Source organism: Labrus bergylta, chromosome 2, assembly GCF_963930695.1.
Source record: "Labrus bergylta chromosome 2, fLabBer1.1, whole genome shotgun sequence".
NCBI lineage: Eukaryota > Metazoa > Chordata > Actinopteri > Labriformes > Labridae > Labrus > Labrus bergylta.
This window is the reverse complement of record NC_089196.1, coordinates 22817980-22844439: the sequence shown is the minus strand read 5'-3', so window position 1 is coordinate 22844439 and position 26460 is coordinate 22817980. Positions and strand designations below refer to the sequence as shown.

General features: G+C 39.0%; 1 protein-coding gene across 3 annotated transcripts in view; it reads left to right on the top strand.

Annotated features, from left to right (window-relative positions):
• The window catches only part of kcnip3b (Kv channel interacting protein 3b, calsenilin), a 41989-nt gene extending 16697 nt beyond the window's left edge, over positions 1–25292 (top strand). Inside the window, exons 2-8 of one of the 3 annotated variants that reach the window (XM_065949275.1) lie at positions 9–183; positions 19871–19995; positions 20102–20171; positions 20945–21123; positions 21332–21436; positions 21569–21631; positions 24184–25292. In XM_065949275.1, coding sequence (XP_065805347.1) covers positions 9–183; positions 19871–19995; positions 20102–20171; positions 20945–21123; positions 21332–21436; positions 21569–21631; positions 24184–24231 — 765 coding nt within the window. In that variant the 3' untranslated portion in view covers positions 24232–25292. Of the gene's footprint in view, positions 1–8; positions 184–7431; positions 7787–10555; positions 12012–19870; positions 19996–20101; positions 20172–20944; positions 21124–21331; positions 21437–21568; positions 21632–24183 lie in introns of those variants that run through there. The other 2 variants (XM_065949295.1, XM_020647486.3) reach the window with 2 other exon arrangements.
• The last annotated feature ends 1168 nt before the right edge of the window (positions 25293–26460 follow it).

Sequence of the window (26460 nt, the reverse complement as noted above, 5' to 3'; positions counted from 1 at the left end):
CCCTGCAGGCGGATGGTAAGGTGGTCGATGGCAGCCTGCTGGGGGATGCCAACGGTGTGGAGCCTGCACCTGGCAGAGTGAAGGATTCTGGGAAATGGCAGAAACCGCGGTTCTCCCGAAAAGCTCTGATGAAGTGCTGCCTGGTGAAATGGATCATCGCCAGCACTCAGCCACAGGACAAAGGTACGGCGGGGGCCCGGGAGAGGAGATGTCAAGTGTGTGCGTGATGGCTTGGTGAAACTGATGATGTTATGAATTCACAAGTGTGAAGAACAGACTCTGGATTGATTCCTGCATTGACAAGTGAGACCTCTGCTGGCCTTCTGAGGTCCCCATGGGTTCATTGACCTCAGAGTCAAGCACCAAGAGATCATTTAGTCTGAACACTCATTTATCAAATGTATCTTCATCCTTCAAGAATCATTAACTATCTCTGCTGTCTACCTCCCCTGAGCATATTTGAAAGAATTCTCCCTTTAAAAAGAACTTGTATTTGTCCATGCAGACTTTCCGGCCTGGTTTGTTCCTGGTCTTTGTCTTGGTGCTCCACCTAGTGGTCCAGCTGTGATCCTGCAGTTAATCTTTAACCTTCAGGGACAGAGCGCGATGAAGCACTCTGTAACTAGTAAAATACTAGTGTCTGCTTGTAGTTTAATCCTCTGAGGATAGGGTTAGGGTTATTTCTGACAATTCTCTTAGTTTTTTCTTCAATTTTTACTAATAAGTTATCATTTTAATTAATGTCACAAAACATCTTCTCTTATTAAAACGGTAGTTTAGCTATATATTAAGACATCCTTGTCTCCTTCCATACACCTTCTCTACTTTACTTTATCCTCCCTTCTCTTATAATCTGTGTGCCTATTTTACTAAGGTATTTCTTGGGGGGGATTTTCCTTTCCAGTGTCTTTTTTTATCCATACCCTCTTTTCCATAACTATGTGTGGTCCTCTCCTCCTCGCTCTTTCTTTCTTTGTATACTGATTTTCTCCTGTATTTCCAGCCACCTAATTATCTAGTTCCAGTAACCCTTTGTTTGATTCTGTTACTATTGGTAGTAGAAAACATGGGTGCGGTCTCAGTGACGTCAGTCGTCAACTTTGGAAATGCTGTCTCCACCTAACTTTCGATCTAGAAACAGGCAACGACATCTTGGCAAACAGCTACGATGTGCCCACCTGTCAGTCAACTCAGCCACACCTTTGATTACGCTAACTCTTAGTATGATCAAAATGGGTGAGTTATAAACCCCCCCAAAACACACACTTTCCCTCTAAACCGTTTTTAACAAAGTTGAAATGATCAATAGAAACCAAAACTGATTCTGTAGCAGGTGGGAAACATATTGATTGAAATGAGCATTTTAATAAACATGTTTATTAAAATGGGCATTTTAATTTAGGCTCTAATGAGGTTTCCGTGGCTTTTACAGCCAGCCTCAAGTGGACGCAGTTTTTTTGCTCTTCCAATATTGGCTGATTTTTCCACCTGCCCTTGTCCCTGCCTTAACCTGTCCATAACTCCTCTTTTCCTTCACTACCTACTTGTATCCTTCCTCTGCCTCCTCCTTTCCTTTCTGATGTCTTGCCTACCTTACTTGACTCCTTTGCCACTTCTTTACCTCTCATACCCGCTTTCCAATTTTCTTTGCTGGCTATTACTAACTACCTGTTTCCTTTCTTACTACTCCAGTCTAAACCTTCCTGTTTCTGCCTTAATTACATCCTTGTGTCCTTTCCTAAGACTCCCTGTCCTTTCCTGCCTTGTCTTTTCCCTCTTAGTCATCTTAATTTGTTTCTTCTTGCATGACTGTACCTCCTCTGGCACCTTCTCCCTGCTACATTGTGCTCCTCACCTTCAAAAAACCTATTTTAAGAAAAACTGTTACTTACTTTTCGATCTAAAAATAGTTTTGTTGTTTGTATAAAGGTCACTTGAATTAAGAATCAACCACTGAGTCAGACTTCAGAGAGATTTAATTAAACCAAATGAGGCGGATGTGTGTGACTGGCCCTTTTTTGTTTTCAGGTCTGAGGCCAGCTCAGCCTCACGCATCACTTCAATGTGAGCTCTGTCCTCCATGTTTATCACACTATCCTGTTTTATCACACGCATACAATCTGTATCAGGTTTGCCTCTCCTCTTCCTTCTTTGGCAGAACTTCAAAAGTGCCTCTACCAGGCACCTCAGAATCACAATCAGAATCAACTTATTGGCCTGGGATGCTTACACACACAATGAATTTGACTTTGGTGAACTGTGCTCTCTATGTACAAAAAGTGTAACATGAAATATCAACAATTAATATAAAATAATGGATGACTAATAAGTACAAGACTAAATGGGCGGCTGTGGCTCAATCGGAAGGTTGAGGGTTCAATCCCCAGCTGAGCAACATGTCCGATGTGTCCTCGGGCAAGACACTTAACCCTGAATTGCTCCCACTGCTCCAGTGGCGGTGTATGAATGGATTAGTGTTGTACTTACTCTCTGATGTACGTCGCTTTGGATAAAAGCGTCTGCTAAGTGAATTGTAACATTGTAAATGAGACAATAGTGCAGTACTGTACTGAAATAAACATGACAATAGAACATGTGATTATGTAAAAGATGGGTTAATTAACATAAGGGAAGAGAGTTTTTTTAGAGTACTTACATTAAAGCAGTGTGCACAGATTGATTCGTTTAAACAATATGTACATTCGCAGTGTGCGTCTTGTTTCACGGTTATTTCACAGCTGTTACAGGTGTGACACTCTGTGACTGTTCATCAGAGTGACAGCCTGGGGGAAGAATCGTTCTGATGTTGAGTTGTTTTGGCGTACAGTGATCTGTAACGCCCACCAGAGGGGAGGAGTTTGAAAAGTTTGTGTCGGGGGTGTGAGGAGTCTGCAACGATCCTGTTTCCTGACCCTTCACTTTAGTGGCAACTAGACATACATGTTACTTTTTACATTTTGAAAGTTAACAGTATAAGGAAACACTGCTTGGCTAACACAGTCTTTGGACCCATGATGGAGATGTAGCAGCCGGTTCAGGATTCGTTGGCTTTTTTAGGGGGGGGGGGGGGGGGGGGTACTGCTACTATATGAAAGAATCTTAATTTCCACAAATGTACATAAACACAATGTGGGGTTTGAGAACTTGAGACTCTCCCTGATGCACGTCAACACACAATCAGTTTGTGACAGACTCAGGTGTATTTTTTTTCTCCTTTCTTTGGTTTCAAATTAGTTGAAAGAGATGATTTTATAATGACACATAAAAGCCAGTGAGTCATAACACACACAGTAACAGTCACGACGAAGATGAGTAGTGCTGTTATGAGATCAAATCACAGAAATAAATCATGCATTGACAGCAGATCAGTTCCGAACAGTATCATGTGTCCTATCTGATGCTGATCAAGTTTCGCTATGTAAATCCTCAAAGCGCTTTTACACCGCATGTCACACCTAACCATTCACACACTGATGGCAGTGGTTGCTATTAGTTACCCATCAGAAGTAACTAATCCCATTCATATGCATTCATACACCGCCGACGAAGCAGCGGGAGCAACTTGGGGTTAAGTGTCTTTCCCAAGGACACATCGGACATGTTGCTGCAGGACCCTCGACCTTCTGATTGAGATAGGACGACTCTACCCACTGAGCCACAGCCGCCCCATGTCAATGACTCTTTTAGTTATGCTTTGCATGCTTGTTTTACTGCATATTCGTACAGTCCAAAGCACAAAGAGAGAGATAAAAGAGCCGGTGTTTGCACCTGAGAGGCTAGAACCAGTAAATGTAAATTATTATTTGAAATGACATGTTCATTTTTTTAAAAACAAAACAAATTATTTATTACAATGATTTAATTGTTTCAGAAGAAGTGAATGATTTCTCTTCTAATCCAGAACTACTGATGCTTTCAAACATACAGCCATACCCTCCTAATATTTTATTCTGAGCACAAAGTTTAATCTCTGAATTAAAAGTATCTCAAACTCATTAGAATCCGTTGCATAATGAAGCCATGAGGGGGGAAACAGAGAGACAAAGAACAGGAGGGATGAGAGAGACTTTAATATTGAGAGTGTAATATAAATGGGATTAGATATGAAGGAGAGAAGAGCAGGAAGGAAGTTAGATGCTGAGCTGTCAAACACTTGTGCAGTGTGTGTCTCTGTAGACTTCTGCCTGAGCGAGGTGAACTTCAGAGAGGGCTGTGGCTTCATGAACGCTGAAACAGGAGGAGAGTCAGGCTGGGTGTGTGCGTGTGATGTGTGTGTCGTGGTTTGTCAGGGTCAGTCACATGAAGCTTCAGGACAGATCCAGCATCATGCTGTTCAGTTCACCTCCTCCGAGGCGTCAAGGACAGAAGAGAAGAGGAGGAAAGAAGGAGGGAGGGAACGTCACCTGTAAGCAAACTGGGACTGAAGTTTGAAAAGGGGCTTTAGAGTGATACTTAAACGGAATCAGACAACAGCAGAACAAGGAAACATCGTCAAGGAGAGGGAGAACTTTTTCACCTTTTCTTCGTTTCTTCTTTTCTTCGTTCTTTCTTCTTTTTGTGAAACCTGTTCAGATTTTTCTCCCTTTTTCCCCCATTTGAGGGATGTTTTGACTTTTAATACCACCGGGCCTCTTTGTTTTCCTTTGACACTGTTGGCTGCTGGAGGTTCAGCTGGTCAAAGTTTAGAGGATGAATGCATGCAGAGCAGAGTGTGAGAACAAAATCACAAAGCTGATGCGCTGTATCTTTGGCTTCATCACAGGAACGATCGTCCAAGGTATTTTCTACTTTATTCTGAAACTGGTTGACGGTCGCTTCACTGCTTATGAAGGTCAGATTTAGGTTTTATTTACTGGGACTGGTTTTATGTCATTTAAAGAAAATGCAAAGATGCAGGACGATGTTGTTAACAAGTGCCTCAGGATGATGCAGCGTTTGAATAAATCTTATTACACATTTATTTGATCTTCAAGTGGAGGACTCAAATTGTTGTCTGTATGTTGTTGTTGTTTAAACCTGTAGGAAACTGGTGTAGTTGGTTCATGTTGGTTGCTCTTACATTTTTTCATCTAGATGCTATTATAAAGATTTGTTTAACTTTGGAGTTTCTTAAGGAACACAATAGTTTTGACCTTTATGTTTGGCTTGTATTCTAGAAATGTGTCTTTATGTGTTTTATCATTTTTCTTCCAGTTTTTGTTGAATGAAAGGAATTCTGGGCATCATTGATGTGCTACTTTAATAATGTACTGTTGTTGTTTCACCAGTTTGTCCTTCTTTTCTTAGCCTGTGTAGAGTCTTTCCATTCTTCATTGATTAGATGTAAGTCTATCCTCTGTCCTCTTCCTGTGTCCTCTCATGGGACCAACATCATCAAACCTCTGAATCATCACTCTGTGTCCCCCACTTCTCATCCCCTCTGTGTCCTTTTTATTCCAATTATTCCTGTCTCATCAGTACCACTCTGTCTGCTATCCCCCACTGTTTCCTTTGTCCCAGATGCACCTGAGGTATGTGAGGGCACCTCAGGGTGCAGTGTTTGTCCTCTTCTGAGAGATGACAGGAAACTTGAGGATACATTTTCTCTCCGGAGGATAATCACACCCTTGCTTACCTCTTGCTTTGTTTTTGTTCTTTGGACACTATTTCCAGACACTATTTCCAGCCAGTTAGTCTTCCTCAGGTAAGGTTTTCAGTGAAAGAGAAAGTACAGAAATAAATCAATATTCAGGGCAGAGTAAGAGTTGAAAAAACAGCTTTAAAATATGAAACCTGTTTTAATTACACAGCTGAGTTTCACACCGCTTTGAACCTGTCCGGCTGAAGTGGGTTTAAAAAGGAAAAAAGAAGAGGATTATCTCACATAGACGTGAGGCTGGGTTTGGTTTTAATTGGAACATATCAAGGAGTTGATGAGGCAGAGAGTGGGAAAATACGAAAATACTGAGGAAGCCGCCATCTTTCCTCCCTAATGACCAGCTTTATATTAAGATTTGGTGCAGAGGCCTTGTGTTGTGGAGCCGAACGTTTTTTGAGCACAAAGAAGACAAAAGTTTTCATCTTCAGTCCCTTGAGTTTGAAGCCAAAGAATAATGGAAGTAATAAAATAAATGGAGGGAATATCAGCTATCTGGAGGCTCCCTGTTTGATCAGCTGGCTCTGTGCTGTTCATGAATACATTAAGAAATACATGAAGGAATTCAACTGTGTGCATGTGTACATGGCACAGATTTACCCAGAACATGTTTGTGCTGCAAACCTTTTGTATCATATTTCTTCGTGGTTGTTTTCTCCATGTATTAGTTGTTCCTCATCAATCATTTCAACATGAAACACAGAAACCGATGACACTGAAAAGCGTATAGTATTCACCTCTTGATTCACAGCTGAGTAAGCTTATCTTAGAATAGTCGTATAAATTTGATCTGTTTCACTCAGGTTTCATTTCGTTCTCGTTCATCTCTGATTGTGAATGGGGCTAAGCTTGTCTCCCTGTGGTGTGTTGTTTGCTGTTTTGTTTGCTGTTTAGCGCCCTCTAGTGATCCTAGGAGTTATGCAAGGCTGCTGGAGAAATTACTGTGTAGCATAGGGCTGCAGATGACATCTTTGCATGTTCTTCATTTTGTGTTTAATTATGTGAGTAGTTCTGCTTACTTTGTATTTTAAGATAGATAACTAAATATTTGGGTTTGGTGAAGAAGAGGTTGGTTGAAGCAGTTTATTAAAGCGATTTAAGATGTTACTTTATAATTAGAGAAGTTACTTGGTCTGCATTTTTATTATATTTGACATTTTACAGACAAATAAATAACATTTACATTTGTGTTCTGTTATTGAAAGAAATGCTACTCACACACACACAGAGGTCCGAGTCGTACGCATGCACAACCAGGATCTTATGGACATGCTTTAATGGAGAGTTGTTAGAGTGAGGGGGCTGCACATAGGGGGTGCCCCTGAAATGTTGGGGGTTTGTTGTCTTGCTCAAGACCAGCGCAGCAGTACACGAGAAGTGAACTTGCACCTCTCCAACGACCAGTCCAAATTCCTTATGTTTTCCAATGTAGTTAGACTCTGTTTCACATGCAGCATGAGGAGTTTGCATACCAGACAAGAAGTCTTTCTAAAAGTGAGGCACTAAGAGTAAGAGTTATGTTTCTCTGTGGAGAACGATCAGAAGAGAGGAAGGGGGCGAGACAGACAGCCAAATAAAAAAGAAAAGTGGAGGCGTTTGATGTGGAAGGTCAGAAGCTTTGCTGTGCTGTTTGATCCTTTCTTCTTTTTTATCTCGCTCTTTCACAATGTCACGTGCTGTCCCAAACTCAAACAGATTTTTAAATGCAGCCCTAAAACACACATGGGCACACAGAACACAAGAACACACACACACACACAGAGAAAAACAGTTTCACCTGTCACCTTTTCCACAGTGCCAGGTAGTTGCCTTTGTTGGTGCGCAGAATTCAGACTTTCAGCCTTTTTGCTCGTTTGCCTTCCTTCTTCCTTAGCTGAGATTTTCCAGAGTTTAAGTCCATACTTAAAGCAGCTCAACATTTGAAGGCACCTTGTTAGCATTGATCGTCGAGTGTTGTCATTTTAAGTTAAGATCTGTTCTTGTTGTACTTTAGAGCCGCTTGTTAGCATTTTTAGCCTCACTGTTGTCAGTAGTTCAGCTACATTATGGGAGCTGTGATGGCCGCTCTCTCTGTGGAGGCCAGGAGGCGTCTCTCTCGGCCCAGCTGTCTCTCTCACTGTGGCCACAGTGCAGCCAGGTACCATCGCTCAGGTAGGCAATGCTATGGTCTAAAAAAAAAAAACCCATTTCATTCACACTTTTCTCGTCATCTTCACCCTATATCATTATTTCACTCTGTTACCTTTTTTACTTTCACTCGCTTGTTTGGCATCATTTGTGGTACTCATAGATCATTTGGGGGAATATTAGTAGTACACACTCTTTAGGCATCGCTTTATATGATCTGTAAAATCCTTGCTCATGTAGAAGTTGCAGAAGTATTTTTTTATTGTGTGGTTTCAGCATCTGGTCAGGGCAATAAATCAAAATTTGTATTGTTCATTTATTTTTATTTTTTTATGTTATTAATATTTTCCAATATGAGCTTGTTATTAGTTCATTGTATGGGATAACATTTAATTTTAAAGTTTGAAGACAAACTTCGACAACATGAACTCATGTATTGGAGGTGCAAAATATCTGTCTCCCATGGTTGAATTATCACAAAACATGTTAAAAATTGAGAATAAATAAAAAGACTTATCCTCCAAATGACCATTAAATGAACTCATACGATGTTTCTTTAATATTCTGTTTGAATCAGTCTAAAACCTATAATTAAATACAGATTGAGGTACATCCTGTAGCTGCTCCTTAAGTATTTTTCTGAGGACTTCTACTCATAATGAATAACTTTTTTCATTATTGAACTCATTATTTTTATTTAAAAGATCAAAAGTCGTCTTTCTCAACTTAAAAATGTCAGCGTTTAGATCAGCAATTTAAAAAAAAAATACAGAGAAGTGGTTGCAGGTTTAGACACTCACCCTTTAACATAGATGATCTTACTGTATGTTTTATATGTAACACTGTTTAAACACTGAAGAGTACTACAGCTGACATCACAAAGCAAATAGTTGTCTTCTACGTTGTACTTTAGTATCGCATCGCCACATAGCCGAGCGTCATATCACTTCTCTTGTGGTGAAGGCTTGAGGTGTTTTTTGCTGATGATATGTCTGACTGAGAGGAAACAGTCCTCTCTTCCTTTTTACTGGCTGTTGTGTCAGCAGGCAACGCCAAGCCTTCCTTTTAAAAACCTGTTAGTGTCCTAATGGTCTACTCAGAGGAACAACCACACATACACACACACACACACACACACACACACACACACACACACACACACACACACACACACACACACACACACACACACACACACACACACACACGCATAAAGTGAACCCCACAACGTCTACAATATAGCATCAAGATACACAAGAGCAAACGTACCAACGTAAATGAACATAAATAGACCCCTAAACTAACAGAACAGATCCACAGCACCATTATGCACACATTTCTACACATGATGTGATGTAAGGTGTTTGTGTGTGTGTGTGTGTGTGTGTGTGTGTGTGTGTGTTTTGGTGTGTAAATGCCTGTCACCTGATCCACTCTCGTCAACAAAGTGCTATCTGAATTGTAAATATGACCTTCAGGGTGATTCCTCCACTGTAAATATAGACACCTGAGAGTCTCTCTAGATAAAGTAAAAGTACAATCTAAGAATAGATTTCATTTATTAATCATTTATTATTGATTATCGTTTATTTTTATTTTTCTGGTGTAAAATGCAGAGAAAGAGGAAGGGGTGGCGTCATCATCACCGCGGCCTCACCACAAAGATATTGATCTCTCTCACTCCAGCCTCCAATCCGTTTCTCCTAACTCCAACAGAGTCAATGCATTAGCACACATACACACACATACACACACACATCGTACACACACACATCGTACACGCACGCACGTGGTACACACACACACTTTTGATCCTCTTCTTATCTTGATGCATTAGCAAGTGCAGAGTCATCAGTTATTCTCTTTTGACTTCGAACACAACTACATTTATACACACACTCTTGCTCACCCACTCTAATAATATTTTTCCATGTTATCTATTTGCACATCACTTCCTGCAATAAATAAGGTTTTGAAGGCATTATACATTCATGTTCAGCCGGCTCTTAACACTTCACTCTGCAGTTCGCAGAGAAAAAAAATACAACGTTTTTTAAAGAACAAAGCAATTGCCCTTGCTTTTGATATGAGCTAGGCAGTTTTAGCATGTGCCTGCTCACAACACTATTTTTTGAAGGTTTATTTTTGGGCTTTTTGTGCCTTTATTACAGAGATAGGACAGTGGATAGAGTCAGAAATCACAGGCTGGATTTGAACCCAGGCCGCCTGCTTGAAAGATTACAGCCTCCATACATGGGACGCGTGCACTAACCACTGCGCCACCTGTGCCCCACCTGCTTGCAAACACATATTTGTGTAAATTGACGTCCTAACTATTCATTCAGAAGACGAGATGTGGTTAGAGGTGTGGCCAAGGGTGCACCACATACCCCCTGGGATCTGATTGGCCAAAGAACCGCAAAGTGACCCGAAATGATTCATGTGCAACATTGATTCAAAGATTCCCAAAACAATTTTCAAAAGTTCCAAAAAGTTCTGCAATAAGACACATAGTTTATTCTTTCGCCAAGGAGGAGCGGGAGAACTGGTGTCTCATAATCTGTACATGGCCTTTTTAATTTATAAATAGCAGCTTTTAATTGATATTAACTGATAGTGACAGGAGAGTGACAGAGTGGAATTGAGAAGAGGGGGAGAGAAAGTCTGTGGTTAGCCAAAGTTACAGAACTACTGAGGGGATGGAGGGAGGAGGATTGGGAGGAGCAAAGGCGAATCAGATGGACAGACAAAGTAAAAAAGGAGGAGTAGAGAAGAGTGAGAAAGGACCACATTAAGGACAGAATGGGGGTGAGGAGGACAGGGCACTCCAAGGAAAAGGTGAAAGTCAATGCAGCAACAGATACATTGAGGAAGCTAAAGAGAGAGAGAGCGAGGGAGTGATGGGAAAGTATGTGTGGAGGAGGTAGACACCAGGGGGAGGAGGTTTCATTCCCCACAGCTCCTCTCACTTTCTCAGGACTTCCCTCTCTGGACACTGCTGCTGAGTGCCTTCTCCACAGAGCCGAACTCTTCCATATCTGGAGCTGGATTTGGACAAACAGTGAAGTGGACTGAATCGGATCGGACAACAACGCGAAACCTTTGTTTAACTTATTTTTTGCAAATAAATGATTTATTTGCTGAATGGGGGTTTTTGTGGACCTAAGGAATACAATCTCATCTGAGAGAAAAACAAACAGCGGAAGAAAAGATGGACGGGTGGTGATTAACAACACATAAGTCATCTTTAAAAAACATTTTGGACATTTCTGCTTTGCTCCAATGGCAATCTGTTTTACATTTTTTTTTTTTATTCTATTGTGAGTAGATGTAACGCAAACTAAAGTCAAATAGTCCTCAGCTTGCAGAAAAAGTATGTTTTGATGCTGAGCTGAGTTGTCAGACTCTGCCAGCAGTCAGCTCATATAATGGGGTTATTTAATGATACCTGCTAATGTACGCTTACTCCTGTATAGCATGGAAGATGAGAGGTCATAGATATTTTTTATCTAATGTTCTGTTTCTCAACAAGTCCGCTGTGCTGGCCTCGACTTTCTCAAGCCTAATGGGTGCAAAATCCTGAAAATGGACACAGAGGCTGCACCACATTCTTTGCTTTCCCCAAAGGACGTATTCCTCTAAAACCAAAATGTGATCCCTGAGTGTAAACTATGACGTGAGGACTGATAATAGCTGTTTGGATTAAGAGGGTGAGCAACAACTTGTGTCTTTATCAGCCTGAGCTCCTGAGTGCGGGAGCAGGAGAAAAGTGACTGTAAACGTCTCTTTTTAATGCTCTGTAATAAATGGCCGGTGACACAACCCCAGTTTTCCCTCGTGGGTTTAGAGAGGGAGGTTTTCCATATATGTCGCCTTCAAACTATTCTCCACGTCAGCATCCGTGTTGACATTAGAGCAGCCGTCGTCCAGCTCCTTGGCCCTGGTCTCATGCCGAACACAAACCCATGAAGACACTTATCAACCTGACTGATCCCTGATCACCTCTGTATCAAACACTTGTTGACTTGACTCTCCTGGCCCAGCTTTCCTGGGGATAGCCCGGGCCTCTTTTCTGTGTCTCCCTGGGACAAGACCGTCTTGTGCAGGCTTGGCCCATAGTGGGCTCTCCTGTCCTATAGAGTCATGGGGATCCAGGGCATGGAGCTGTTTGCCATCGGCGTGGTCATCATCCTGTTCATGGCAGTTCTGAAGCAGTTTGGTATCTTGGAGCCCATGTCCTCATTTGAAGGTAAGGGCCCCACTGAGGCCCCTCTAATGCAGACACTTGGAGCTTAGCGCTGAGACAGTGAGTTATACTTTACATAAACCTCCCTGTATCGCTGTATACATTTGTGACACAATGTGATGGAGGATAAAAGGATAATTTTAGGAGTTCAATAAAACATAGTATTTATCAATGAATTATAGATTTTATTGTGCGATGGCTGAGCTTTGTAAATTAATTATCTGTTTACACACCACACAGGTAGATTCTCTCGACAAATATATCAATAATTCAAATTGATTATATATGTGTTTAATGTCATAATAGGTTATGAACCAAATATTTAATGTTCATGCGCCGCTTCAAAATCCTACAAAAGGAGGGATAGAGGGTTCAGGCAAAGTATTTGAGGTTAAACGGATTATCTCCTTAACTCCAGTGATACACATTTGTACACATTTCTTGACCAAATATTGTTATAGCTCAAAATTTGAAGATAAACTAAGAAAAATTCCTACAAGTGTACCTCATTAGATATTAGCTGAACAGGCGAGACATTTAAACGACAGGGCTGTTTTTCTCAGCTCATGAAAAGTTGACATTTTGGATTTTGTTGACGTTAAAAGCCTGGGAACTCAAGCCAGAGTTGTTGCTTAGACATATCATGTCTTGGTCGAGCCTCTTCTTGTAAACACAGCTGACAAAAGTCTTACGCAACCATCATCCACCGCTTTGCAAAAATGACGAGGAGAAATAATTAACCAACACCACTGCTATTTATATTCCGCTGGTTGCTGATTAAAATGAATTTGATCATTTAAAATAATAAACTAGTTATCTCAACTGAAACAATCCAAGAAACCCCTTGGATGGTTTTCCATGAATAGTGCTTATATTTATTGATCTCCAGTTCTCCAGCAGTTGTAAAATACATGAGGGTTTAGCTGGTGGTGAATATTACCTATGTATAATTTTCTGTTTTCATTTTGCCCTCTGCATCTTGACACCACGATATACAACCAGGATCATGTATTTAAATATTGGAGTACTTGTAATTTGATGAAAGATTTGAGTACTTTGATTCATTATTTCCACATTTCTTCCACTTCTTGACCTAAGTAATATTTTTGTATATTACACTCTCCTGATAATAAGTCAAAGATTGCCTTACAAAAAAAGAACAAAGTGAGCAATAAAATAAACAATATAAGTTCAATGAAGGAAAACAGAAATGGGAAGTTAGCTTTAATGTTTTGTTTGCCATTCTGCCAACAGAAGCACATAGTGTTTTTTCTTTGACTCTTCATCCCTCCTTACTCTGTCCCCTCTTTACCCATCTCTCTCTCTCCCTCCATTTGAAAGTAAATTAAAAAAAACACAAAAATAAGCAACAGTATATAAATGCTATAGTACTGTATATTACTATTTTGTATTTCTTATTTATATTTGGAAATATAATATCAGTTCCTGACAATCATTAAATCTTTGTGGGGGTGTTGGCGTCACAGTGAGGAAAGGTTAATGGGATGTTTTAATTTGCCCACTAAGAGATTTTCGGTAAAACCTTACTCGGCCACTACACTGTGTACATGTGGGACTGTAAAAGAGCCATCAGATCTCTCTGAACGATGCTGCAGCCTTTGATCAGAGTTTTTGGGCTGGAGTCCAGCCAGTGAGAGTGCCCTGCCCATCAGCGTGCCAAGACAATTACAGCAGGAAGGCTCCAGTCGACACATTAGTGCTTCTCATATGGCTCAGCATCAAAAGTAATACATTCAACAAAAACAGCAGTAATATTGTTTCATAATTTATCACTCATCTCATTTTCTCCAATCTTCAGTTCCTCCAATAAGACACACATCTTCTTCCCCACTTCTCCTCCCCCCCCCCCCCCCTCCTCCTCCTCCTCCTCCTCCTGCCCACTGTGGCAGCGCCCACACCCCGGTCTAGCATTACTTCACATTAATTATACATGCGCTATCGAACAAGCCTTCTCTGAGGCCACCTAAAAACAGAGACTGGAGAACTCCTCCAGGACCCTGAAGGACACTGGCCATCCCTCAATAGCCTCAAAAATGTTCCTAATGTGACTTCATACTGATTCCTGCCATTTTATGACTTCAGCACCTCCCACTGGGACTAATTTGCTCAATCATCTTCTCGTTAACTCCCTGGCAGCAGATATTTAGCGTACAATACAATACGCAATGATATGAACATTTTTAAGATTTATTTTTGGGCATTTTGTGCCTTTAATGGAGAGATAGGACAGTGGATAGAGTCGGAAATCAGGGAGAGAGAGTGGGGAATGACATGCGGGAAAGGAGCCACAGGTTGGATTTGAACCTGGGCCGCCCGCTTGGAGGACCATAGCCTCCACACATGGGGCTGACGCACTAACCACTGTGCCACCAGCGCCCTGAAATTATACCATATTAAATGATACAGAAAGGTATGGTTCTGTATGAATGAAACACATCAATGTGATGCGATGTGTATGATTTAATACGTCAAGATACAATTCTAGGAACACGATTTTAATAGTGCGCACATATAGTTTGCTCATCTATCTTTGTACCTCCTCATCAATTTTGTCATCAGGTCAATGTACTTTTCTGGATTTACAAGTTCATCAACTTGAAATCATTACGTTCTACCTAAAAATAAAAAGGCACACTGAGCTAAATACATAAATGATCTGTTCTCTACAGCCAGAGGTTTGGCCTTTTGGTTGCCTACGATTGTCTTCCGAACATCCCCAAACCTTAAACTATAAATTTAACTCAAATGATAAGAGAAGGGAAAGCAGAACATTTTGGTTGGTGTGATTAATTGTCTGTCAACCAACTTCTAATTTAAAAATATATATATTTTCCATTCAATTACAATGAAACTTTACTTTATTTTCCAAGCAGATCATTACAATAATATTGAAACATAAAACACCAGGAGGCAACTGAAGACAGTAAAAATAATCTATTAGTCTTGTAAAGTTTTTTTAGCTCTGGACATACAATTACACATACAAGTGTAAATTAGAAAATGTGTGACCTCCAGTGCATAAACACTGAGATTATCTTTACAATAGGAGACGTCTTGCATCAAGAAAAGAATATATACACACATTTGCTTGTTATGTTTTAAATGAGACGAGATCATTAGACGAGATCTTCCACAACACCTCCACGTCTGGAGGTTATATTGTAAGTGTTCACACATTTTCCACATTGAGCATCATCAGTACATGAGACAACCTTTATCACTCAGCACAAATAATGTCTGATATGTTTTTTGATGCATTATTTATATTATCAGCATTCATAAAAATAAGTTTTAATGTTGCCTCACAAACTCAGTGAACATCTTCCTCTATCTGCGTGGGTGAGTGTGTAGGGAACTTGTGTTTTCCCATGTAGGTAAAGTCCAGGTTAATGAACCCGCTGACCTTTGATTGTTGTTCCAGTGTTCCTCTGATCTGATGTGGATTTTGGGTTCAGTCCAGCTCGGTCCTATTTTTGTCCGACATCTGATCCCAGAAGTAGCCTTGTCTGTAGAGATATACGAGCCCTATTCTGAGGTACTCTGGCACCAGTGTTTGGTATTTTGTACTCCACATTGTCAAGGATGTATTTATAAATACTTTAAAGAGATGGGGAACAAATGAGGAGATTATTTGTTCACTCTTTTACTTAATCCAATGTTTGTCAGATAGATCATTTATCAGACTACCAAGTTTATAAAGATTTTTTTTTTACATAGATTGATAGAAACATTACTCCATCCCTTACTTTTTAAGAAAATAACTTGAAAAAGCCTTGAACAATGATTGATAACCTTACAGGATGTCACAGGGTCATTTGTTTTGAATCCGAGAAGTAGTTTTGTATTATGAACATACATTTTACTCTGATAACCAGATATTCAACAGGAAAGTATCACACAGAAAGGGATTTTTAAAGATCTTGATTTTGTCCCTTCCACACATTGAATTGTTTTCTTTTGATTTACTTTAAACATCAGTGTCAGACCCCTCGTAGTGTCCATTCATCGAAATTCAAATAAAAGAAACAGTGAGTTGATAGGTCTCCTTCTGTCATATGTGCTCTCGGTAATGAGCTTTAGTGGCAGCAGGGAGTGATTTGAAGACGTTTCTCACGCCTCCAGCAGCTTATTGGTGGAGCTCTTTCCATTCTGAGAGTACGTCAGTTAATAGTACTGTCGCCTCCTTTGCATATTTCAGTGCAAAATGTGGGTCACTGTTTCACATTTAACACCAATCCACAAAAAAAAAAAACAAGACTGATTTTTAAAAGTAAAATCTATCTTTCTCTGTGTTTGTCTGTTAATATTACTACTACTCATGTAAAATAATTGACATTTTAACTAAAAATAAATAGTTATTTCAATATAAGTTGGGCACATTATTTTATCTTGATGGGATTTAGATATTAAAAAAGATTCTTCAGGGAGAAATAAGTAAGTGATAAGTTATGTTTTGGATTAAGTTGTTTGTTTGCATTAAATTAAGAACAATATCTCCTGTCCCTGCTCCTGATGTTTCTTTGATGTCCACTAGAGGGAGTGTGTGTTCACTGTTTCACTTTATTACAAGATTATGAGTGTGTGACACAGTATTAAATCTGTGCTACGGACCCCAGGAGAGAAAGAGCGCAATTAGAAAGTGGATCACAGAGCTTAGTGGGAAAATGAGATTCAGGACACCTGTTGACCTCTGTCACCATCCCCTCTCACTACTTAAAGGAAACTTGTTAAATATATGGCACATTTACAAAAACAAAAAGTTTGTTTGTTTTATATCTTTGATATCCTGTGCCCTGTTTTATTTACTGTCTTTTATGATGAAAAAAAATGTCCTTCAAGGTTAATTATATTATTGAAATATATGATGACAAATTCAGTAATTCGGTGAGTGGAGGATTTTCTGAAACATAATCCTCACATCCAGAATTTGTGTAGTTTTTCTTTAGATAAATGTGATCAAAACACAGAGCTGTTTGAATGTGATGATCCAGTTTTTTGGGGGGACGGTTATTTTCTCTATCCCCTGACTGTAAGGTACTTTTCCTTTTATGTTTTGCAATAATCTGCGTTGGGCCATCAGACCTTGCTTATAGTTGTGAAGAAAACCCTGAAAGAGAGTGAGAGAGAAAAGGATAGAGGGAGAGAGAGGAGGGAGGGGAAAGACAGTCAATTAAAAAAAGGCAGAAGGGAAGGGCTAAATGAAGAAACAGAAAATGAGTGACGGGTGAGTGACACTATTTCTGAGACAGGAAGGGATAGAGAAGGATAGAGAGTGAGTCTAAAGGAGACAGATGGATGGTAAGAAAGGTGTACAGATAATTTATTTCACGATGTAGAAAGGGGAAAATAAACAAACTCATCCTGGAGGAAAAGGTAGAAGAAGAGGGGAAGGTGAGTGTGAGGTGGGAGACGGAGGGACTTCAGACAGTTGGGATCGTCTGCCTGGTGATCATGTTCCTCAAACTGATGCACCTGCTGGGTCTGATTGACATCACTGAGACAGGTGAGGTGACAATAAGAGGGGTGAGGATGAGGAAGATGAGGGGGCTGACATGTAGTAAAGAGGCTATAGCTAAGTTTTTGTTCCTATACTAAATCATTTTTGAAGCAGGTCTGGAGAGTTGTAGAAGCGGATGTAAAGGTTCTTCAAAGACAAACATAAGGGTTAAATCTCAAGACCTTTTATCTAAAAGGCGGAATCATCTCATTGGCTGCTTGTAAAATAATACTGACTTAAAATTATGAGGCTGGTGATATTTAACAGTGTGTGATGAATGAGAAATGACATGAGTCTACTCTTTAGTTAACCATGCATAAATACACATTTTGCTATTTGTTGTCATAACACCAGGATTTCTTACACAAGCCTGACTTCAAACTGGACCATGTGCTCTTTACTGTTATTTATTGTAGTTTTTATTCTTGCTTATATTCACCCGCAGCATCTGCTTGGTGTCAGTGTTGTGTTGACTAGCTGACAAGGCTAATGTTAGCTTACTAATACCATGCCTGTTTAGTGTAAAATAAGTAATCTGTGGTTGACATATCTTACCATAAACTAAATATATAGCCTATATATAGATATATATATATATTTTTTTTTTTTAATTAATATTATAAATATTAAAGAATGGAATAGTCTGTTTAGAATGAGGTGTAAAAGACGTAACATGTGGTCAACATACATGACCTTAAACTCGATACAGTTCAATAATGATTTAAATATATTTTTTTAAATCTCAAATCATGCAACATTAGCTACATGCATCAGTTAGCTAGGTTAGCATAACTTTCCTTTTACTCTTTCTAAATTGAAACTCAAAAACATGTATCCCTTCATGTCAAGCACTGATAATTGGTACGAAAGAAAAGAAGTACTGCCATAATTGACAAAAGATACAAGTTTTACTTCGTCAAATTATTTAGTTTCTTAAATAATTTGCTTGTTAGGCTACAAGAGACTGACTTCCTGTTTATATGGTTTCTTTGCTCTTGATTGGACAATGCTGTTAGAGTTAACGACTGAACGCTAATGTGAGGTGTCCATTTCTTTATTCAAATTATACAAATCAAGTAAACCTGAGTTTTTTACTCAAAGGCCTTTTTGTAATTTTTTCAATTGAAGCTCACATGATCATAACTTTGATATGACATACGAGGCATTGAGTTAATACATGTTGAGACAAATAAACTACTTAAACATTTCACTTGAGCTTTCATACACCGAAAAATCATCGAAGAGACAGATCTTTAGAAAGTTTACTCACTGTCCACTTTCCAGATTTTTCTCGAGGCCTGAAACCTGATGTGATTGAAAGCTGTTAAAACAACTTGATAAGAGATCTTTCAATGAAGAATCGTGGTCAAGAATGAATCATATATACTGAAAGTTTGATCATGACTTATTACATTTGATGCTAATTTATTTTTGAAAGGATAAATACAGCCTTCTTTTTTTAATAAATGGGATTGTTCATGTGTTGAAGAAGGTCAGACATCATCTGCTGATTCGAGCTCACTTTGTGCAGGAAGTCACTAAACTGTCTCAGTGTTTACTGAACCCTAAAGAAAGTCCCTCCGCTGGCTTTTAATCTTTATGTTTCACAGCATATTATATTTCACTGCTCTGCTGGATGTTTGATCAGATATAAGTTGAGTATTTTTCCTCTGTACCGCTCAGTGCTTTATCCTACTTAGACTTCTCACTGACTATTTTTCTTTGTTTTTTCTTCCTCTTCCTATCACTTTCACTTTCTCCATTTACTCTCTTTCACTTCATCTTCGTATCAACTCCCTCTCTCCTCCTCTTGCTCTTTTCTCTCTCTCTAAAGATGGTGAGTATGGATATGATACTATCTTAAAGAAAAACGTCCCACTTTTAATGTTTCCTTTTACCCAGTTGTGCAGTGCTTTCTCTTATCGTGAGTGAACTTGTAACCAATTACTGTGTACTGCAACAGTTAAGTTTTTGATTTGTAAGTAAAAAGATTGATTTCCTCAAATTTAATATTTTCCACAATGGTTTTTAATAATTAGAAGGCTAACAGATAAAAACAAAACATGTTCGGTGACATTTCCGCCATAAAGAAAGTACCTTCTCTTCTGTTTTTGTCCCTGATTTGGCCTGATTTTTTTTTTCTCTAAAATTGCTTGTTCTTCCCACCTGCTCCTGATAAACGCCTCCCTCCCTTAACGTTTACCTGCATCCACACACTCAATGTCTGCCCCCATCCTCCTTCTTTTTCCTCCTCTTCGTCCCTCTCTCTTTTCTATCTCTGCTCTCTCTATCTTCCTGTCTGTCTATCCATCCTTCCATTTCTGTCTCTCTCTTTCTCCCACAGACAGCAGCGACAGCGATTTGGAGCTGTCGACTGTGCGTCACCAGCCGGAGGGGCTGGACCAGCTGCAGGCTCAGACCAAGTTCACCAGGAAGGAGCTCCAGTCTCTGTATCGGGGCTTCAAAAATGTAAGTGTGGTTGTTGAGACGCTCCTCAGTGCTTTAACAATATTATTTTACTTGAATTAGACCTGAATTCTTCTGAATGTATGCCTTTTCTTCCTCTCTGGAGCAGGAGTGTCCCAGTGGAATGGTGGATGAGGAGACGTTCAAGACCATCTATTCTCAGTTCTTCCCCCAAGGAGGTTAGACGTTGGAAGGATTTCTCCTTTCTTGTCCTTTCTTTTTCAGGGCTGTATGAAAATTGTAACCTGGGAAAAGTGGTGTTTTGTTCTGTTTTTATTTTATTTAAGAGGGTAATATTGTGGAGCACAAGGGTTCTTAATTTCTACAGGTCTCTCATTTATTTTAGTTTTCGCCCTTATCTTGCCAATTTCACTGTAAATAAAATAGATACATCAAAATAGTGAAAGGACAAACTAAGTTAAATCAGGACAGTGGTGGATGATACCAGATACTTTTATTATGCAGAATTCTTCATACTGAATGTGAATTTAAAAAGAATCTATTTCAAGTAAGGGTGTGCTTTAAAATACAACTGAAGTTAAGTATGGAAGCATTTTCAGCAAAATTTTAAATAAAGCAAAATCTACAAATCCTCCCTATAGTATTTTGTGTTATATTCATATTTACACTCGTGAATTTGTTTTTCTAGATGTTAGTACGAATGCGTCAAAATGTAGCGTTTTTTTCCCCCCCGTATTTAAACCTTTACTGGTTTTTAAAGCTGTTGAGGCCGATCATTTAATATTAAATACCAAAGTTAAGAACATACACCTCAAATTGAGCTTGAGTAAAGTAACTTATGCTACTTGATCAGAAAGAATTATTTTCTTACACGTCTGACTCCAGAAGACAACAGTAACCCCTAATCAACCTTTTTTTTGTTTTGTAGTTTGAATACAACCTTCCCACTCTAATCATTTTCTACTCTGGTTCTGACTCTTTTTGTCTACAGATGCAACCACCTACGCTCACTTCCTGTTCAACGCATTCGACATCGACAGAAACGGGTCGATCCGCTTTGAGGACTTTGTCATCGGCCTGTCAGTGTTGCTCAGAGGTTCAGTCACTGAGAAGCTCAACTGGGCCTTTAACCTCTACGACATTAATAGGGACGGCTACATCACCAAAGAGGTTTGTCATAGATAAGTTAACTCAATACAGGCACATGTCTTTTTTCTATTTCTCAATTCTCCTTTTCCAAGACTCATTTAGTATCGAGTGAGTAATCGGGCTGGACGAGAGGCGTTCCATGATACAGAATAGCTGCTTTGTTGTAATCGTATGCACAAGGCTGCAGGCCGAGTGCCGAAGTTAATCCACTTGTCTTTCTTGTCTTCAGGAGATGCTGGCCATCATGAAGTCCATCTACGACATGATGGGGAGTTACACGTACCCGTGTGTGCGAGACGAAGCCCCCTATGAACATGTCGACAAGTTCTTCCAGGTTGTTAATGCATACTTTATGTTTAAAAACACACTGCACTACACATCTTTAACTTGCTAACAACATAACACACCACTTTTAAATGATCTCAGTAATTTGTTGTTTCTATATGCTTGGTTTATGCTCTTATAGAAAATGGATAAAAACAGAGACGGCGTGGTGACCATTGAAGAGTTCATTGAGACCTGTCAGAAGGTGACTTTTTTAACCTGTATCCCACCTACAGACTGCATCAAATCTAATCTTAGTGCCTGCGCAACACTAATAAAGAACAACGGGTCAGGGTTCAGAGTCAGTGACAACATGGTGCCAGAGTTTAATCAGGCTCTGACTCTCATTGTCAAATATGGTAACACACACGTTCCGTTCATCCTCCCGATCACGTCCAGACCCGAACTCTACTTCTTAACATTACTTTTTTGTCTCTTAATAACATTTAGACGTAAATGCATCTCCTTCTTCATTTCATACTATTCCTCTTAATGGCATGATCGCACAAACACTATCCAACCAGTGATTTTCAAACATTAAACTAATTTCATTTATAACACTTTATGTTCATTCAATCATTACAGACACACACAGGTTAGATAATGTCAGGACAACACAACAGAACAAGCTTTGGTGAGGTTGTAAAACATACTCCTGCTACTTTTGACTTTTCCATTATTGGAGGAGATGCTGTAATAATCATAATAAATATTTATAATTTATTGATATGGTACTTGTCAAGCTCAAGCACAATGTGATTAATGGGATTTAACCTTTATTTAACCAGGAAAAAGTCTCATTGGGATTAAAAATCTCTTTTACAAGAGCGTCCTGGCCAAGACAGACACAGCACAGTTGCAGGGTTTCGGATATAAAACACTTAACAACAATAAACATAAATACAGGAATCACAAAAAGTACCATTCATCAGAATCTTTCATAAGTCATCAGCAACAAAGCGATCAAAAAAGGGCAATACGAGTTAGCTAAAACATCTACAGTCAGATATTTCTGCCTCTAGATCATTAAGACGACCTTTAATAACATTCAAGGAAACCAGCTCCCGAAGATTTAAAGTATCTTGCAACCGATTCCAAGAAGAGGGAGCAGCATACTTGAACGCCCTTTTTCCTAATTCAGTACGGGCTTCAGGGATGGTTAGAAGGTGTAAATCCTGCGAGCGAAGATGATAACTTCCATTACTTTTTTGAAGTATGTAGCTCTGTAGGTAGGATGGAAGCAGAGCGAGAATACCCTTATAAACCACCAATATAAAGGCTTTTAGATTGGTGGTAAACCTCAGTGCTATGTAAAGAGCATCGCCAATGTCTAGCACCGACATAAAAGTGGCAGCAACAAGTGTTTTTTTGGCCTTAAATGAAAAGCAAGACTTATTTCTAATATAAAATCCTAATTTTAACTTGAGTTTTGTTTTTGTTTTTTTTACCAATTGTTGAATGTGAGGCTTAAAAGAGAGAGAATCATCAATCACAAATCCCAGATATCTGTATTGAGATACAGACTGAATTTCAAAACAATTTAAAACTCTGAGCATTCCTCTGCGCTTCACAGTTGAGTAAAACCAAACCTCCCGTTCCCAGAGCAAACGTGACACTATCCAGTACAAGGCGGAGCTGGTTGAAAAATCTTCAGCTGTTATTTTCTACTTTAAGATCAGATAAGTAAGTCTGACCTTTGAGAAGAACCTGGTGTAATTCATAACTTTAACGGGCACATGTTTCTGCCAGACGTTAGCTGAAAAACAAAAAACATGTTTACACAGACATTTATGGGCCACAGTGGAAGTCTTCATGTGGGGTCAACATGTGTTGGGGGAAAATCACTGTCTTGACTTTGGGGCTTCTGTTGTAGTTGTTCAGCCACTATGTTTTCTATGACTTCATTCGAATATGAGAAAATAAACAATATGAGCTCACTCATGTTGTGCCTGGTTGTTCTGCAAACACCTTTGGTGCTCTGACTCACATCCGGGTTAACACATGATGATTAAGCATTGCGTTTGAGGTTTACCTGACACTCAAACATTGGGAAACAGTGCAACTTGCAGCTGTTCTAACATTCCTCATGAAAGACAAATACTTTTAAAAAGGATTAACCTACTCTCTGTGCAGCCCCAAACGGGCCAAGCGGTAGAGATCATGGATTTAGTTACTCTTTAAGGAGAACTGACAAAACTTTAAGAGTAAATAAACGGCCAGGCCACTTTTTTTCAGCTGAAAATCTTGGGTTAAGTTACTCTTAAAATACGAAAGTTTCAGTGAGAATAATGCAGAATTTTGAAAGTGTGTGCCCACTAAAGTGTGGATTTGTAAGCATGCATTATATTCACAATTTTGTCAATTTACAGGACTTTTGACAGTGCCAAGTTGATAAATAGAGAAAAATGAGAGAAGAATATTAAATGAAATACAAACTACAAAATGTGTATTTGTATTTTTAAATGTGGAAACCAACAACATTATTAATCAGAGAATAAGAATATTGATAGAGTGACAAGGCTCAAAAAATACTCAAAAAAAAGTAAACATAGCGATAGAAATGAATACAGAGAAAACAGAAAACCACATACCAGTAAATAAACAACAGGGCATATTAGCTGATTCATATTCAAAAATGTTCATTGAGTTTGTCACATTTTCAATTTGATTTAAAAGGCACGGACATTTTAAAAGCTTAACCCGATATTTTTGGTCACTTCTGCTGACAAATGTTTTTCTTTATCTTGATTTCCCCAGGACGAGAACATCATGAATTCCATGCAGCTGTTTGAGAACGTGATATAACCAATGAAGATGCTCTCAGGTTTTTTTCCCCATTGGCTCAAATGAACACACGTGAACACTGCACCCCACACACCACACCTCACACTCCACACTGACATCCCTGCACATAATGTAGCCACTGTAAAGATACAGAAACAAGACATTTTATTCTATTCGGACTGCTGCACTCTTTTAGCTGAATGTTGCTTTTGGGATAAAAATGACTGTTGCAGACAGACAAAGAGCTTCCAGTGTAAATTCCCAAATATCCACATGATGTGTTGTTGTGTGTCCAACCAACAGGAAGACACAAAGGAGCTCCTTGTGTTTTCATTCTCAGATTAAAAAAAAAAATCAATAAGGAAAAAACAAGCTTATGGTAATACACTGACCTCAACAGTAAGACACACTCTCACACACACACCCCCACACACACCAACCTGCTGTTTCTTTAAGAGTGTGTACAACTGAATAAATTAAAGAAAGAAAGAGCAGCACAAAATAAAACCGCAGCAACACAAAAAAATAGAAATGAAAAAGCATGTTTGTCACCAGATATGTGATGTGGAATTAGCTTGCACTACAGTTTTATGACTATGTATAATATGCGCCCAAGGTAAAGGCACTGTAGATACCTACACCTGATACACACACATGGAAACAGTGTGTATGTATATATGTATAGTTAATAGTTCTATATCCTACGTTGTATTGTTCTCATCTGTGCTGCACTGGGTGATGAAATAGGACCAGAACTGAATATTTGTGTTACAAATCTCTGTTAAACTTCTTGTTATGTAGCAGTTCTACACAAAATTGTAATGTATTATCAATATTTTATTTTTATTTTGTATAAAGGAGATGACAGATTATGTTGAAGTGGTCATATTGGGGAAAAAAGTAAGTCTGTATAGTACTGTGAAGAAACACCAGGACTGTTAAACGTGTGTTCTTATGCTGCGTTAGGGCTTTATTTTGACTCTTCAGTATCTGCGAGCATGCTGACTCTAAGTGCCACAGTATTATGAACAGTACAGTAGGACCTTTGTGATGTGGATTAATTAAAGATGCTGTCGACAGCTGCGACTTGTTCCTTTTTTTTTTTTTTTTTTTTTTTTTTTTTAAATGTGTCCCTTCATTGCATTTGCCTCATGTATTCACATGCAAACTGTGGGGGACCGAACAGGGACTGTGACAAGCCTGGTGTTGATCAGTGGGTAAACGGCGACACACTAAAATAAGGATGTTTTGTCAGCAAATGTGAGCTGTGAAATTTGGTTAAAGTGTATCTGAACAAAAAGTGGACCGCATATCTTTAGTTGTCATCGTATTGTTTTTCCAACACAATGTTTACTGTGTACGACAAGAAGAACTGAATGTTTGTTAACCCTTAAACTCATTTAGCCTTTTATTATTTCAATTGAGTTATTGTGTCAGTTAAGACAGCACCCTAATGTTCACTCGCAGCTGCTTCATTCATATCCTAAATTCAGCTGTTTATTCATCGGCTGACTGGCTACCAGCTGACTTGTAATGTCAAATCATATTCCTGCAGGTGTGTGCGTGACTGCTGTTCCCCAAAATGATATAAACATTACCTTTAATTGATCTCTTTTCCAACAGATTCTTCAAAACGAAAAGGTTGTAAGCTATAACTGTTCCATTAGGTCATCACAGGCTAATTCTGTTTTCATACATTTTGGCCTCCTAACCTTTATCTTTTGTACATGTAACTCGAGATGAACTATTGTGCAACATCTCAAATTTTGGAAATGCCATCATGGCTGATTAAAAGTTAAAATATGGGTCAAAGTTCGGTCACAAAGAAACTTGACTTTTAAAAATGGATTACGACTTTGGTATGCATCCATCAGTCTGGCTTTTTGTAAATGTGATGTGATTCCCATCCTTGGAGCAGAGCTGCTACTCAGATCCAGTAAGGCCAATAGGCTTCTCTCACTTCATAAAAATGTTGCAAAAAAAAAAAAAAAGAAAAGGCGGTTTTATTTTTTGCTGAAATTGAAACCAAGTTGTTAACTTAAATAATTCATTTATATCCAAAGATCTAAATATTTTCATTTTAAGAATTTGAGGCAGGCCCAAAAACAGACCTGTAAGCAGAGGTAATATTTGCAAACATCAGGCGCAAGAACTGATTAACAAACCCAACATGATAGCACCCTTGGGGGCTTGACCTAAGCAGTCCATACATTTTGGTGAACTGTGTGGCAATAACTTATTTTCAGTGAT